General features: G+C 39.6%; 1 protein-coding gene across 4 annotated transcripts in view; it reads left to right on the top strand.

The window, feature by feature from the left end:
* Positions 1-17,343, top strand: part of LOC126778783 (TBC1 domain family member 4-like) — a 54,725-nt gene extending 37,382 nt beyond the window's left edge. For 3 of the 4 annotated variants that reach the window (XM_050502432.1, XM_050502435.1, XM_050502436.1), the window contains 13 exons: positions 173-308; positions 1,716-1,841; positions 2,293-2,384; positions 3,599-3,711; positions 4,741-4,887; positions 6,676-6,840; positions 6,908-7,072; positions 12,900-13,051; positions 13,485-13,583; positions 14,116-14,269; positions 14,425-14,594; positions 15,286-15,432; positions 15,917-17,343. In XM_050502432.1, coding sequence (XP_050358389.1) covers positions 173-308; positions 1,716-1,841; positions 2,293-2,384; positions 3,599-3,711; positions 4,741-4,887; positions 6,676-6,840; positions 6,908-7,072; positions 12,900-13,051; positions 13,485-13,583; positions 14,116-14,269; positions 14,425-14,594; positions 15,286-15,432; positions 15,917-16,798 — 2,548 coding nt within the window. In that variant the 3' untranslated portion in view covers positions 16,799-17,343. Of the gene's footprint in view, positions 1-172; positions 309-1,715; positions 1,842-2,287; positions 2,385-3,598; positions 3,712-4,740; positions 4,888-6,675; positions 6,841-6,907; positions 7,073-12,899; positions 13,052-13,484; positions 13,584-14,115; positions 14,270-14,424; positions 14,595-15,285; positions 15,433-15,916 lie in introns of all 4 variants that reach the window. The other variant, XM_050502433.1, reaches the window with a different exon arrangement.
* Positions 17,344-17,572: the final 229 nt, after the last annotated feature.

Genomic DNA, 17,572 nt, shown 5'->3' with positions numbered 1-17,572 from the left:
TCCTCCTGACTGGCCTAGGCCAGTCAAGGTACGGGCCTCGGGGTTGCCCTTTACCCGGGCTAATCCTCACCGACAGCTTTTCCGCCGTGTCTTTTTATTTTGGCCCGAAGGGCCAGGGTCTTAAAGACCCAGTGGCTGTCGTAATTATTTTTTTTTTGGTGTCACTTTTCAGATCTGAATTCCTCAACCAATACCTAGGTGGCAGCACTATATTTATGAAAGCTAAACGATCTCTATCAAGCGGATTCGATCATCTACTCAAACGGAGGCAGAGTAAAGATGACGTATCCCCACTTGCCATTAAAAAGGTAAGTGGTTTCCTTGTATGGGTTTGTAACAATGAATAAGATGTTTGAATGATTTTACAATTAATTTTGAACATATGTTAATTACTGTTTAGAAGAATCGGCGAGTAGATGATACCTAAAACGAGCTTAAACAAAACTCATGGTCTAGCATTAGAATATTAAATTTCACTTAAATTCGACATAATTATCCCAACTAAGCAAAGATTAAGTAAAATTAAATTCAAATGCGAATATGTTGGAAATAAATTTAATAAAAATAATGTATGGTATGATAGTTATAGCAATTAAGAGTTAAATTAAATTTGTTATAGATATCCAAGCTAAGCGATTGGATGAATTAGTTTTCAACAATTTTGTTCAAGAAAAACAAATTTTAATTTTGTAAATATTTTTTTTATATAGAATAGGAAGGCGGACGAGCGTATGGGCCACCTGATGGTAAGTGGTCACCAACGCCCATAGACAATGGCATTGTAAGAAATGTTAACCATCGCTTACATCACCAATGCGCCACCGACCTTGGGAATTAAGATGTTATGTTCCTTGTGGCTTTACACTGGCTCACTCACCCTTCAAACCGGAACACAACAATGCCAAGTACTGCTGTTTTGCGGTAGAATATCTGATCAGTGGGTGGTACCTACCCAGACGAGCTTGCACAAAGCCCTACCGCCAGTTTTTTTAAGGTATTTGGTACTTGGTAGATCTGTTTGTAAAGACACATCTACAGTACATATGTAAAAAAAATTGGAATTTCGTAGCATTTTTTACTAACATCGGTTTGATAATAATAAATATTAATGATGTGACTGTTACTGCTTAATATTGATTATTTGATAACCTAGCGAGGAGTACAGTGCTACACCCACCTGATTGGGATTAAAATAAATGTGTAAAAAACAAATTAAAAAAAATAATTATATACTAGATGTTGCCCGCGGCTTCGCTTGTGATTTTAAAGCAAGAAGCGTGAAAGGTCATTCTGGTTAGAAAAATGTAAGGGGATTTTTTTATTTTTACATTGATGATTATTCTTTTAATAATCATCCGTGAACTGATGAACTCCTTTAGTTTCAATTAATAAATTTTATAGCGACATAAAGGGCTCGAAGAAAAAAAAAATTTCATACAAATCGATCTACGATTATGTTGCTTAAATACCTCGCGTCTATCCACGCCGTTGGATATAGTTAATACTGTAAATGAGCAAGCGTACCAATATTTTTTTTTATTTTATCAAATTCCCAAGATTATTGGCGCAATAACGATGTAAGTAATTGTTAATATTATATATGTACCAATTTAAATACTGGTTAACAATAATCATTTATGATTTGCCCGTCCGCCTAAGTTTTTATATAAAAAAGTCAGCCTTCCTATTTATCATTCTTCTAAATATTTTACCAGGAGTTCTCCCCCCATCCTTCTGGTCTGGACACGTCGTCAGAGCCGAGCAATTCGGAGCTCCTCTCGCCAGACGTGCAGCGCTGTAAATCATTGTCGCCGAGCGTTAATGTTGGCACGGGTGAGTTTGTTGGCTTATTTTATTAGTAACCGCCTGTAACCATAGGATTTAGGAGTAAGAATAGGATTTGACCTTAGCTGTCCCAGGCCTAGAACTTATAATCGGGGCTATACATATGAGTTTGCTCATTTTCAATAATACCTTATGATGTATTATATTATTGAAGTAATGTTAAGATGTTTCAATTTAGTATAATTACTATGCGTTTCACTTGTACGGGGGTGACATAGTGAATCTGATGATTAACTCTTAGGTAAAATAAAGAAAAAAAAACATTTGAGTTTTTAAAAGTTCACAGAGGGTTCACGCTACTGATCAAAAAAAGAATCTCACCAAGATTTGCTGACTAAACTTTCGGAATTATCGGTTAAGAATTGAAGATTCACGTGTTCTAACTAGATCATCATGGTGAAATAGATAAATAGTTTTCAAGCATTTATTGTGGTCCTTTCAGATCAGCCATTTTCGAAAACTACCAACCAAGTGTCGTTCGATGAAAGCACAGATGAAAGCAAAGAAGAGACCTCCGTTAATTCCCCTATGATGGACATGTAAGTATTATTATTTATACCATTATGGGAATAAGGAATAGGGAGATATATACATAGATAGATATTGTAACAAAAAAAAAACTAAATTCAAAAAAAGAACACGCCTTGTTATAATTTAATGAAATATATACCATTGTGGTCATTAAATTAATTATTTAAAGGAAATATTTTTTTTTCAAACTTACAATTACAACTAATTGCATGTAATTTTTTGTATTTGTCTTTGTATCGCATAATTTTTTCAAACTATCGGTGCATTCGTTGATACATATGTTTGAATGTACAGTAACAGCCTGTGAATGTCCCACTGCTGGGCTAAGGCCTCCTCTCCCTTTTGAGGAGAAGGTATGGAGCTTATTCCCCCACTGCTCCAATGCGGGTTGGTGGAATACACATGTGGCAGAATTTCAGCGAAATTAGACACATGCTTTCTAAACGATGTTTACCTTCACCGTCAAGCACGAGATGAATTATAATTACAAATTAAGCACATGAAAATTCAGTGGTGCCCCAGTTTGAACCCACGATCGTCGGTTAAGATTCACGCGTTCTAACCACTAGGCCATTTCGGCTTAAATATAAATGATAAAAATGGATAAACTTTATACTTTAGATCTGAACCTAGTATTACTATATACTATTTGTTATATAATTAAAAACGATTTGAATGTATTCCTCCTTAAAAGTAACTGGCTATGTATATACATATTGTAGACAATTGTAATGTCCCAAGTTGTAATGTTCATTTGAGCTTCCGAGTTCCACAATCCAACGTACATTCGAAATCTCAAAAACCATTTTTAGAATCAGCTAGACACTTGTTATCACCACGTAATTGACTAGACTTAGATATGGAGTTGGCATTTTGGAAAGTTCAACGGATTCAGAAAAATATTATAATTATACATCTATACTAATTTTATAAAGAGAAAATATTTGATTTTATATTATGTTTGCTTGTAGTAGATAAATTCAAAATATACTTAATCGATTTTAAAATTTCTTTCACTTATAAAAGCTACATTACTAGCAAGCAAATTAGTCTATATTTTATTTTAAAAAAAAAATAGAGTTTATAAATAATTAGAGAGATAAACCAAGGTATAACTTTGTTAGTCTTGGTGCAAAAAGATAATTGTTAAACCCGAATGATAAAATAATATAACAATGCTATATTCCTTGGTGTTTATATTTATTTATTTATTTATTTATAGATTCCTGAAAGTAAGCGACTCACGCGCAGCCGCTAATGAAAGCGGTAACGAGTCCGATGCGACCTGGCGCCAGGCGATATACGAAAAGGTGGTCCAACCCAGCAAAGACGAAGGTAATATGCAGATAATGATACTAAATGACAAAAATACCTATGATAAACCATCTTGATATGATTCCATTTTTACGGCTTACTTAGGATTTTTGAGCTCTGGTACTAAAAAAATAAATTACATATTTTATTAAATTATAATATTTATTTGTATGAAAAAATTTCATACGCCAAAAATCCCATTTTCCTGTTCTGATGACAAGATAAGATGACTGACCAGGGTAATGCCGTGAGGCGATCGTGAAAAAATTTAAAATTAATTTAAAGTAAATTAGAAGCGGGGAACTGCCCTAATTGAACTCTAGATATTAAATTTATCGTTTAATAAGAATACCTGACAAGTATCGCATAGTTTTAGGCTGCTTATGCCATTCTCTTCAGAAATGCTTAACGGGTTGGTTCTTCAGCTTACGAACCACTTATAAGCTGAATGCTTGCAGATCTAAATGCTTGGTGGTATTGATATTGATATCCTCGTTCTTAAAGCTGAGGTTCGAACCTGGTCGGGGTGCATTAGATATAGAATAGTTATTGGGTTTTCTGTCGATTTTTCCCCGAAGCAGCATGAGTCTGGACGTTAGCAGCTCACTTCCTCGGAAAGCACATAAAACCGTTGGTTAGTGAGGGAATAGTGAGTACATTTGTGTTTGCGAACACACCTGTGCACTACAAAATGTCCCGCGCAGATGGCCAGCCTCTGGAGAATAACCGTTGTGGCCAAAATCGGGATATTATCAGTATTGATGAAAGTACTTAACAATACACTAATATTAATACTTAACAATACATTAATATTTCTTGTTAATAATGTTTCAATATTAAAGTGGAAACTTTGTTGGCTTATGTGAGACTTATTTTGTTATCAAATGCTTATGTGTTATATTATGCTGTATGTTTCCCAAATAAATAAATAAATAAATAAAATAAAATAAATAATCCCCTCAGTGGAGTCTTACGATATTGACAGCTTGAGATTCAACTCTGCCGGAATAAAACGGCATATTAATAAATATGTAATATATTTATTCCCAGGTGATATGCAACAGAAGAATCTCCTGGGTCACCCAACGTCACCGACCGGCAAGCGTTCGAAGGAACAGCTCCGTCAGCTCTGGAAGATGGCGATTGATCAGACCATATTACTTGTGAGGATGGAAAAAGAAAATGCCAGGTTGAAAGGTGTGTACAATTATACATGGCTATTGGAATATTCCAATCGAGTGACGTCAGAATAAATAAACTGGTGGTAGGGCTTTGTGCAAGCTCGCCTAGGTAGATACCACACACTCATCAGATATTCTACCGCAAAACAGCAGTACTTGTTATTGTTGTGTTCCGGTTTGAAGGGAGGAGTGAGCCAGTCTAATTACAGGCACAAGGGACATAAATTGTAGTTCCCAAGGTTGGTGGCGCATTGGCTATGTAAGCAATGGTTGACATTTCTTACAATGCCAATGTCTAAGGGCGTTTGGTGACCACTTACTATCAGGTGGCCCATATGCTCGTCCGCCTTCCTATTCTATAAAAAAAAATATCTTAGATATTTATTTTTATTTAGTTATTATTTTTAGTTATTATTATTATTACGATTATTTAGACATATTCCTTGCGATTCGCTAACAGCTCTGCCATACTATATACACTACAAACGGTTCTTGAATAATATATCTTTATATATAATACAATACTATTCTACTTAACTAAATATGGTGGTTTATTTCACTCCCAAAGTTCCGATGGCAACTTCGCTGACATTTGACACAAAACGCTATTTTTTTTTCGAATCCATAATGAATACCATAGATTATAAAATTATCGCGCCAGTTCAATGTCGAAGTTGCTTTTTTGTCTTTATTCCTCTTGAGGGTGGGATAGACTATATTTCATGGGTAGGAATAATGTATATAAGATGTTAATCTTTCGTTCTGTTTTTTTACATATTTATTTATTAAGGGTCTCTAACAAAGTATAAACCCTAACGAGTGCATTACATCGTGGAATAATATTTTAAAATATGTAACAGTAACAGCCTGTTAATGTCCCACTGCGGGGCTAAGGCCTCCTCTCCATTTTGAGGAGAAGGTTTAGAGCTTATTCCACCTCGCTGCTCTAATGCGGGTTGGTAGAATACACATGTGACATAATTTCAATGAAATTAGACACATGCAGGTTTCCTCACGATGTTTTCCTTCACCGTCAAGCACGAGATGAATTTTAATCACAAATTAAGCACATGAAAATTCAGTGGTGCTTACCCGGGTTCGAACCCTCGATCATCGGTTAAGATTCACGCGTTCTAACCAGTAGGCCATCTCGGCCTTTAAAATATGTGTACTCCTTCAATTAAAGGAGACTACAGCAAGCACATAAAAATTGACTAAACGGAAATTAAAAAAAAAATTATAAACTAAATGTTACATAGTGGTACTCAATAAAACATAGGAACTAAAAAAAGGTAAACAGTGGTTATACAAATAATTAACATTAACAACTAACAATTAACATATAAAGAAAGATAAATTATATTTTCGAAAAAGTTTTAGCACATACTTCTGTAAATATGAAAAGAGGGGAGACGGTTTTTCAAATGTATGCAAACGTAAGTTAAAATATAATATGTAATATATAATATGATAAATATGTAATATGATGAACCGAGATGGCCCAGTGGTGAGAACGCGTGAATCTTAACCGATGATCGTGGGTTCAAACCCGGGCGAGCACCACTGAATTCTCATGTGCTTAACTTGTGATTATAATTCATCTCGTGCTTGACGGTGAAGGAAAGCATCGTGAGGAAACCTGCATGTGTCTAATTTCACCGAAATTCTGCCACACGTGTATTCCACCGACTCGCACTGGAGTAGCGGGGAGGAATGTGAGGCCCGGCAGGGGGATACTCACAGGCCGGCACTGCAAACGGAAGTCGAGGAGACGCAATCGTTTTGAACGTTCCCAATGTCACAGAGAGTGAAGAATCTTCGGCGGTGCGGCGGATCAAGCTCGAATACGCCGAGATGGGGTCGTGCGACGCGGGGGTGTCGCACATGTGGGACTCCCTGCTCGCGAGGGACCCCTCCCGGCCCGTCGCCAGAGTCGACAGGCACATGCTGAGGCAGGCGGTTCGACAAGGTGAGCGAGCCACCGACGGCAGGCCGCCGCCGGCGCCGGGCCACGTGTGTACCGAGGCTGCCCGCAGGCGTCCCGCGCGCGGCCCGCGGCGGCGTGTGGTACTTCCTGGCGGCGCAGGCGGCGCTGCGGGCCGCGCCGCCCGACGCGCGCCTGTTCCCGCTGTACCACGCGCCCTACCGCTCGCTGCTCGCCGGCCTCACCAAGCACCAGCACGCCATACTCATCGACCTGGGTGAGGCGTCCTCCTTTCCCCGTCACCGATTGGCACTTCGAGTGAGCCTGCCCGACGGCGTTCGAACTCCACGTTCGAACGATCGAGACCACTAAATACAACTGATTTTGGTAAAATATTTTTTATTAGGATATCATGTGGTGTTGCGCCTCTACGAAATTTAGGACGACTATATAAAAACGAAAACCATTTTACGTGGGATTTGTGCAAGCCCGTGGTTAGGTCCCACCCACTCATCATGTGATGAGTGGGTGAGAGCATATGTATGCTACCACCAAATAGCAGTACTTAGTTTTGTGTTTGTGTGTGTGTTGTGTTCGTTCTATGTCGCTGATTAATACTTCGAGTGAGCCTGCACGACAACATACTAATTACAGGGGATGCAAGAATGTTCAAACAGTCATGACCGATACTACCGGCTTTGATGAACCCTTTTTTTTTAACGCTGGAAAAACGCGTTACGCGTTTCCCCCACGGGAATAGTAGAAGAAGGGGGGGCTTAGTGGGACTCGCCAAGGCACCGAGTGCGCGTACATCGGAATACCCACTAAAAACCAGCGGTACCCTTTCCGTCTTAACGAGGAGCGCCACGGGATCGCTTTCGCATGCTACCGTGACGCTTTAATGAACCCTAGAATAGCTTTATTCTATACAAAAATCAATTCTTCTACTTAGGAATCGAACTACGTTATTTTAAAAAGAAGGTCCGCAATGAAAATTTTACCAGCTAGCTTTTTATTAATAATAATGAAATGTTTCTATTAAATCGGGCTTATATAAACGCTTTTGTATCATCGTAACATTACATTCCGTAAAAGGCTCCTCGTATCCTTAATATTCAAATAATATGTAAAATATATTAATTGAACTATTTTATTTAACATAAAGAACTATTGCCTATTTACTATTGCCTGTTATATATATATATATTTATTTATTAATAATTATATAGAATATATGGAGATAAACGTTCAACAATAAAAATATTTGAAATACATATTCTATGACTTTAAATAAAGCTAACTATAGTTATATACAGACATTTTTATAAAATACAATATTAAAATAAAAAGAACAAAATACAAATTACAAATTTAAAACAGAAACACGCCGTCTAAAAGATTGTCCTGTGGCATTGTACCCAAGGTTGAGTCGCTCTCCGCTATCCTCTTTCGCATTACGAAATTATAGTTCTATCTTGTGTTTCCGTACTTTGTGCTTTTTCGCTCGTATATATATATATATATATATATATATATATATATATATATATATATATATATATATATATATATATCTATCTATCGTATATAGGAATACAGTAATGTATACCTTCTTGTGTTTTATGTACTTACGCATGTGTGCAATATACAGGATGACTGTTTGAATACTATCAATATTTAAGGACGTGATATTGGACGATCAAATATGACAAAAAAAAAATACATACAACACAAATATTAATAAACTTCTTAGTTTTTTTTTTTATATTCGCCGGGAGGGCAAATGACTCCACTCCACCTGATGGTAAGTGGTAGTAGAGTCCAAACGCCACGACGGCCAGTACAGTCGGGAAGAATGTTCTGTACTAGCCGTCCCCGCCTTGCCGGCCCGCAAGATGCCTCTTCACGCCTCGTTTGAAGGAACCCGGGTTGTAAGAGGAGGGGAACACGTGAGCTGGTAAGGAATTCCATTTTTTGGAAGTGCGACAAAGAAAGGAGTCGCCAAATTTCTTTGTTCGCGATGGAATTGATGTCACAGTTAGGCGGTGACAAACGAGAACCAGCTCGCGTGGACTTAAGAAGGAAGGGGGAAGCAGGAATTAGAGAGAATAATTCCTCAGAGCACTCGCCGTGATACAGTCGGTAGAAAGCGCTCAGTGCTGCTATCTCACGACGCAATTGTAAAGGTTTAAGGGCGTTTGTGACCTTTACGTCGCCAATAATGCGTACGGCACGTCGCTGCAACCGGTCCAAGGCCTCAAGTAGGTACTTAGCGGAGCCATCCCAAAGGTGCGAGCAATATTCCACGCAAGACCGTACCTGTGTTTTGTACAGCAGGCACAGTTGTGGCGTGAAAACACGCCGCACCTTGTTCAGAACTCCGAGTTTCCGTGAAGCTGTTTTTATAACAGCCTCGATGTAATCCCTTGGACTAAGGTCGCAGCGAACGTCAATCCCCAGCATGGCGATTTTGCTTTGCATCACCAGCGGAGTACCACAGAGGGAGGGAAGAGGGGAAAATGTTGACATTTTCGCCGTGAGAGCGCATACCTGTGTTTTCTTGGCATTAAACTCAACAAGATTATCAGAGCCCCATTTGGCGATGAGCTCTAACGTCCTATCGAGTTCAATGACAAGATCCTTCCGCCTCTCCTCAATTTCCGCTCGCCCAGCCACTGCGCGTCCGTGGTATCCATCATGCACTGTACTATCGTCTGCATAGCAATGTATGTTCCCAAGAGAGAGCATATCATTGATATGCAAAAGAAAGAGCGTGGGAGATAGCACAGATCCCTGGGGGACCCCCAGCATTCACTACAAAGAATTGTGAAGCGCAACCATCAACTAAAACACGAAGGCTACGCTTGAGTAGGAAGCTGGCAATCCAGGTGCATAGCTGAGCAGGCAGACCATATGCCGGCAGCTTGGAGAGAAGACTTCTGTGCCAGACCCTGTCGAAAGCCTTGGAGATATCGAGGCTGACAGCCAACGATTCTCCATGCTTGTCGATAGCTTCACCCCAGAGGTGTGTTACGTACGCTAGAAGATCACCTGTGGACCGTTTTGGTCGAAACCCGTACTGACGATCATTAATTAGACAGTGATCTTCTAGGTAATGGATCAGTTGGTTGTTTAGAATCCGTTCCATCACCTTACAAAGTACTGAGGTGATAGCTATTGGCCGATAATTTGCCGGGTCAGAGCGATCCCCTTTTTTGGGAACCGCTTGCACATTAGTTCTTCTCCAAGCCTCCGGCACACATCCCGAAGAGAGAGAAAGTTGGAACAGGCGCGTTAACACAGGAGACAGCTCCGCTGCGCACTTCTTCGCTAGCTTTCCGTACATCAAGTGATTCCAGCTCCGCACGCACATCACGTTGCCTGATTTTAATGTCAGGCATCGTATGGCCACATGAAGGTTTTGTAGGTGGCAGCGCACTACAATCATCGATGACGGAATTGCCGGCAACGAGTTTAGCCAGGAGATCAGCTTGCTCTTGCGGACTGTGAGCTAGTGATCCGTCCGGATTTCTGAGCGGTGGCAGCGAAGGTTGGCAGAAATTGTTTTGCACAGACTTGGTCAGACGCCAGAAGCTACGGGAGCCGCTAGGATGCGAAACAAGGACCAATCTGTACAATGCGCTGTGCAGCCGCTCTCGTGTATGCCTTTCTACAGGACTTGGAATTTTTGTTGTAGTTTGCTTTCAGTGAGTCAATGTTAGATGCCCCGCTAATGCAGCCGTTGATCCACTTGCGATATGCCGCCTGCTTAGATGTACAGCATCGGCACATTCACGAGTGAACCAACGGTTACGCGTACCCCTACTGACGAGATCTGAGCTAGGAATGTAGTATTCCATTCCCAACATGATCTCGTCAGCAACAGCAGCGGCACTAGCTGTCGGGTCATTCCCACTGAAGCAACGTTCCTTCCAAGGGACCGACGCATAGTAATAGTAAAGTAGGAAATTGCTCTTGCGCAGCATCTGCCACCCGACTAAGATGGTCAAATAATCGGCTTGTCTCCAAGTCACCATTGTGGGATCTGTAGAGGCACACGTAGACTCGACTCTGACGAACCAGGTCCACACGTACCACCAACATGGAGAAGGAGGGGTTCTCCAAGTAGCGCAGTCGGTGACAGCAAACATCCGTCCTGACAAACAAGCATACTCCGGCTTTCGCTTTGAAGGATTCTTCAAGCGTGTAGCCGGGATAATTAAGGTAGCTGGTATCGGCAGGACGGAGTATTTGTGTCTCCGTGAGAAACAACATTGCTGGCCGTGCTGTCTCGAGATAGTGGTGGACAGCGTTGAGGTTAGTGTGGAGTCCACGAATGTTAGAGAACTCGACCTCAAACAGCGAGGGTATGGTGGGGGTGTACACCGCTGTACGACCGTTATTTCTGTTTTGTTGCGCTACCATTTGGGAGAAAAAAAAATGGAAAAGAGACGTGAAGCGAGCGACGTATTGCCACGATAGGGATGGGCAAAGTGTGGAGGCGTGTTTCCCCAAGTGGTTGCCAAAAGGAAAAGTACACTGACCCGCCGGACGGAACGGCCCCCGAACCCCCCCGGAAGTGGCCGCCGGGACCCCACCTTCCGGTCACCGGGACCCCACCTTCCGGTCACCAACTGGCACGACGGTCCACCCCGAGATTATGCATGGCCTGGTGGGGCAGCCTTACGAGCTGGTTAGGCACGCTCGGGCCCCTGTACTATGCCACGGGCGGCCAGCGGAACAGCCGTTTCTTCGGGTCTCCCTGTCCGGCAGGTCAATACAGTTTCCCCCGGCATTGGTTCAACAGCCGTCTCCATTGGACCAACACCCATCGCGGCAATACTCGCTCGGGCTCTGGCTGTACGCTGGCTGACCTCGAAACGCGGCTGCAAGCCACTTCACGAGTTTTTCACCATGCGTACGGTGGTAACAAGCCAGGCGGATGTTTAACATCCTACCACCAGATGAGCAGATGGTCGCTCAGATATCCCTTAGTCGCCTCTTACGACACCCATGGGAACGAGAGGGGCAGTGAAATGTATTCTTTCTCCGTCACTACACGGATAAAAGTGTTAGTATAGTTAACCAACAATTATGTAATTAATTACGCATCGTGTGGACACCTAGCTGCGTTTTCGACACAAAACAGTTTTGTAGGTAGGTTACATTTAGTTATCACGCGGTAGTATACCTACGTCCAAACGTAAAATTCTGGTTTCGGAAATACCAAGATAATTCACTCGTTTAAGCAATAAATTTTGTTGACTAGGTAAATGATGTGAACTTGGGACAAAAATTAATATGAACTGTTTACTTCATCTTCACCTTGGTATTTTCAGCGTATTTAAAAATGGAATCATACGTATTTTTATTATCATGAAACTACCTATTTACCTACATAACTACAGCTAAGCATACTAAGCTACGGGGCAGGTGTTGCGGGTAGCGAGCGGCACAGTACAACACCGCGCCGCACGCGCCGTCGGCTTGTGTCATTTATTCAACACAAATACACTTCATTTATTTAAATTTATGTAAATTTGGTCAAAAATTAAGTACCTATTTTTTTACATAATTCGAATGAGAATCATGTACCGAGTATCCTCCTAAAATATTGATAGTAATTCACCAGTCATCTGTATACATCTATGTGGGCTTGTGTGTGTCTATTATTCAGCCTAATTTAACCATTACCTCATGCATCCACCCCATATTTTTATCAGGATATCACCATATAATATCCTAAACATTAAACAACTATATATATAAAAAAAAAACATCTTACATGGGATTTGTGCTAGCCCGTGGTTAGGTACCACTCACTCATCACATAGTCTACCACTAAATAGCAATACTTAGTGTTGTGTTTCACTTTGATAGGTGAGTGAGCCAGTGTATTTAGGCAGAAGAAACATAACATCTTAGTTACCAAGATTGGTGACGCATTGGCGATGTAAGAAACGGTTAATATTTCTAACAGTGCTAGTGTCTATGGTGGACCTAATCAGGTGGCCTATTTGGCAGTCCGCCTGAGAAATTATAAAAAAAAAATCTAATATTAAAATGATCTCTATTCTTTTTTCCACTATTATTTATTCCACTAGGGCGCACTTTCCCCAAGCACTCGTACTTCGCGTCAGCCCTAGGTCCGGGTCAGCTAGCTCTATACAATATATTGAAGGCGTATTCACTTTTGGATCCCGATGTGGGCTACTGTCAGGGCCTGAGCTTCGTGGCTGGAGTATTATTATTACATGTAAGTATTTTAATATGACACCTGGTCCCTTAAATAGAAAAAAAAAAAAAATCATTCATTGCTGTACAGGTTTATTTTAAAACACGAACTACCTCAGTATTACTATTATCATAAACTACATATATTTTCCAAAAATCGACTTTCATTTTTTATTGTACTCTCTGACGCTTTTTAGATCTTTTAAAACTGCGTTGAATTGGTAATGTTTAGAACTGCCAATCATTTAAACATTTTACATTTAAAGTAAATACTAATGTTAGTAATATAGTCCTGCGAGGTTATTAGTGTTTTATAAATAACTATGTATAAGTTGTGTTATTTAATAAATGACCATAATTATATTATACTAAGTAACAGAATATATAAAGAGTAAAAAAAAAAGATCTATATGTCAATCAATACATGCCTGAAAGTTGTTTCTCGTGTTTTCTAGATGGATGAAGCGGAAGCCTTCGTGCTGTTGAGGCATTTGATGTTCCGACGCGGTATTAGAAAGCAGTACCTACCGGATATGAGTGCTTTACAAGTACAAGTAAGTGCAAACCTGTCTATTCTTTATACCTATCTTAGAATAATTTTGAAAAGATTAATCATGATAAGCCATATAAAATGTATAATAACTAGTCAGTAAAAATTCGTATCGAGTAAAGCGTTAAAAAAAAATAGCCGAGATGGCCCAGTGGTAAGAAGGTGTTAATCTTAACTGACGATCGTGGGTTCAACCCGGGCATGCAGGTTTTCTCACGATGTTTTCCTTCACCGTCAAGCACGAGATGAGTTATAAACACAAATTTATATTACGATATATAGATCTGTGTGTGTAATATATTTTTATGAACAGAAATCGAAACTGTCTCCTCTATTCAAGCATAATGAAGCTTGTTTTAGAAATAGAAATGAAAATTGTCCAAGATTGAACCTGAGACTTTTACGTTGTTAAGCGATGTATATATCGTTGATCCATTGCTGTTTAATAGCATTAAATGATAGTAAAATATATTAAATAATAAAATATGGTCCTTCGAGCCGGACTTATCATTTATAAAATAACTTTTTCATTCCAGTTGTATCAACTCTCACGTCTCCTCCGTGATCACGAGCCGGAACTGCACGCCAAGCTGGAAGCTCTAGACATATCACCAGCTCTTTACGCAGCGCCCTGGATGCTCACACTCTTCACTAGTCAGTTTCCACTCGGCTTCGTCGTCAGGGTCTTCGGTAATGTTAAAATTTATTTATCTAATGTATATTGTATATGTTTTTCCAACTACAAGACTGGGCTGCTACTGAGATATTTATGAGTGCAGTTAACTTGATGTTATTATATATATTATAACCATAGCTAGTTTTGTTGAATGTTCCGTACAACCCAGACCTGATTTTCCTGGAGTCGTTCGACGTGGTGTTCGCGGTGTCGCTGGCGCTGCTGGCGGCGCACCGCGACGGGCTGCTGCTGTGCGAGAGCTGCGAGGAGGCGGCCGAGTACCTCAAGCACAAGCTGCCCGACCTCGACCAGCACCTCTACGAGCGGGTCATGGCCACGGTGAGAACCGTCATATGTAGCTCAACCCCTGGGTACCGTTGGAGCCGAATTTAGAAACGGAATTATTAATGAGGCGAATATATCAATAGAATATTTAAATGACTTATTCCATCGCCAGTACAAAAAAAAATTAATTTGAATATTATTGTTTATGAAAGCGAGATGGCCTAGTGATAAGAAAGCGTGAATCTTAACCGGTGATCGTGGGTTCAAACCCGGGCAAGCACCACTGAATTTTCATGTGCTTAATTTGTGATTATAATTCATCTCGTGTTGGACGGTGAAGGAAAACATTGAAATTATGCGACATGTGTATTCCACCGACCTACATTGGAGCAGCGTGGTGGAATAAGCTGCAAACCTTCTCCTCAAAATGGGAGAGGAGGAGTTAGCCCAGCAGTGGGACATTCACAGTCTTACTGTATATAGCAATTTATTTTAGTTGGTATATTGCAGAGTAAAGTAGTGTAAATTTTATCAATTTAAAATTATAATTAAAATGGAGATTTTTCTAAAAGTTCTCCACCTAGTGGATCGAATTCGTATGTTGTTTGATATTTTGTTATTTAATATCAAACAATCCGATCGTTTTGTCTCAATAACAACATCGGATAAAATAGAGACCGGTCTACGGGAAACCCATTAAAAGGAAAGTAGAATATTCCACAAATCTATCATCTTATCTTTCTAGGTTTCAAAGTTAGACATCAGTCGTCAATTAACTGAGTATGCTGTGGAGTACAGCGTGCTGAGGGAGGAAATGCCTCGCCTGGCGACACTCACAGAACACAACCGGCAGCTGCAAGAGGATACCAGCCGAATGAGCACCGAACTTGATGTGAGTAAACCTTATCACCTCTTATAGTTTGAAGGCTACTTTTTTAACAATCAAAAAGTATATTTAATAATGATACACAATTATATTTATATATCCTGTATGACAGTAACAGTAACAGCTTGTTAATGTCCCACTGCTGGACTAAGGCCTCCTCTCCATTTTGAGGAGGTTTGGAGCTTATTCCACCACGCTGCTCCAATGCGGGTTGGTAGAATACACGTGTCAGAATTTCAATGAAATTAGACACATGCAGGTATCCTCACGACGTTTTCCCTCACCGTCAAGCACGAGATGAATTATAAACACAAATCTGTATGAACATCAACGAATACTAAATCCAAGCTCTTCTAACTATAATAAGCCTTATTTATTTAAAAAAATTCATGGTCTATAAATTTAGTAATTGGTAGATGTGAAATTATCAATGGTTAATGGTTAATTTAACTACTAATTACTAAAATGATTTTGCCTTTCGTCTCCACAGTCTGCAATGGACGCGATAGAAAACTATCAAAAGACCCAAACACGTCTCGAAGCGCAGAACAAAATCATGGAACAACATCTAACTTTCCTAAGCCGATATATATCCGCTCACCATAGACAAGATTTACCGCACGAAATCAAGAAAATAGTCCAAAATTACAGCAAGAAAATCTCATTTGGTTCGAAGATTATCACAAAGTTCACTTCGAATGACGAAGAAAATGAATATAAGAAGAATTATAAGCAAGGCGCAAGCACGCCGAATTTGTTCTCCAAGACCACAAAAGAAGAAGTTATGAACGTTGTCAACAAAGAAAGGAACATCGAGGACAGGAAACAGTTCATGATGAAGAAGTCTCAGTCAGTGCATTCAGGTTTAATATCGAACAAGCATTTCCCATTGAAAGTTCTAGAAGAGAAGAAAGAAGACGTGAGAAGGAGAGACAGCCTGCGTATTGAGAACTTAGCAAACGATAATATACGAGACTTGGGACGGAAGACATCGGGATTTTTCGCGAATACACACGAACAGATAAGGCAGGAGAGGTTCTTCGAGCAGCAATTGAAGCACGATTTTGATGAGAATTTGAAGAAGTTAGACGAGAAGTTATCGAAGAAGCTATCGCCGAAATCATATAAAGACGATTTAAGCATATTTCAGAGTAAAAAAAGTATGTCACTCAATTTGAACCCTAACACGAAGGGGCAAGACTCAAAGTTAAATGACAGTGGTTTCGTAACACCATTATCCCCTGAGAACAATAGGAAAGATGACAATTCATCTACTATTTCACATCCGTTGAGTGACTGTGATGTTGACATCAAATTCGACGGTCAATTGACTAAATTGAAACAGATACGACCGTTGAAAAATAATAATTAATATCAATAGAAAAATTAGCACATTTGATACGTAAGGAGATTTTAGAGGTCACGATAATGTATTGTAAAGAAATTTAAGAAAGCTACATGAATGCCACTATTATATATTTTGTCCAATCTATATTTTATATTTATTGACAATTATTTTGATATGTAATTCGAGTTTGAAACGTCATATCTAAAATTGCGTCACTGTTTTTATTTGCAAATTCACTTGAACGGAAATGATTCGCAAATACAATAATATCAGAAAACTATTGAATTTAATTTAAGATAAAAAAAAAATGTAAGCGTTGATAATCATGCAAAAACTCACAAATGCACATGTTTAAAGAGATAGAAAGAGAAAGAGTGATAAATAGAGAAGGAGAGAGAGAGATGTAACATCAAACATATGTTAAATATGAAGAGATTCTGTGAATAAAAAAAAACAATTAAAAACATGAAGAAAAAGTAAAATACTTAAATTTTATAAATTGTTTGTAGTGGAAATATAGAGTATAAATGTTATATGAAAACAAACATATATTGAATCTGGCTCACTCACCCTTCCATGCAGAAAAAAAGAACAACAATTTGGTAGTGAAAAGCATATAAATGGGTGGTCCCAATACATACCTGTGATTAGGTATGTCGTTCCAGCCGTACCCTGACCCACATGGTTCCATATCAGCCCTGTCACTCCGATGGATAGCCTGCCATGCTACCTGCATGTTCAACCGTGACGCATTCTTTTATAAGACAATCAAAATAAATTGTTAATACTTTTTCAACA

The sequence above is a fragment of the Nymphalis io genome, chromosome 27 (genome assembly GCF_905147045.1).
Source record: "Nymphalis io chromosome 27, ilAglIoxx1.1, whole genome shotgun sequence".
Lineage (NCBI taxonomy): Eukaryota > Metazoa > Arthropoda > Insecta > Lepidoptera > Nymphalidae > Nymphalis > Nymphalis io.
The sequence above is the reverse complement of the archived record's forward strand: the minus strand, read 5'-3'. Positions and strand labels throughout refer to the sequence as shown.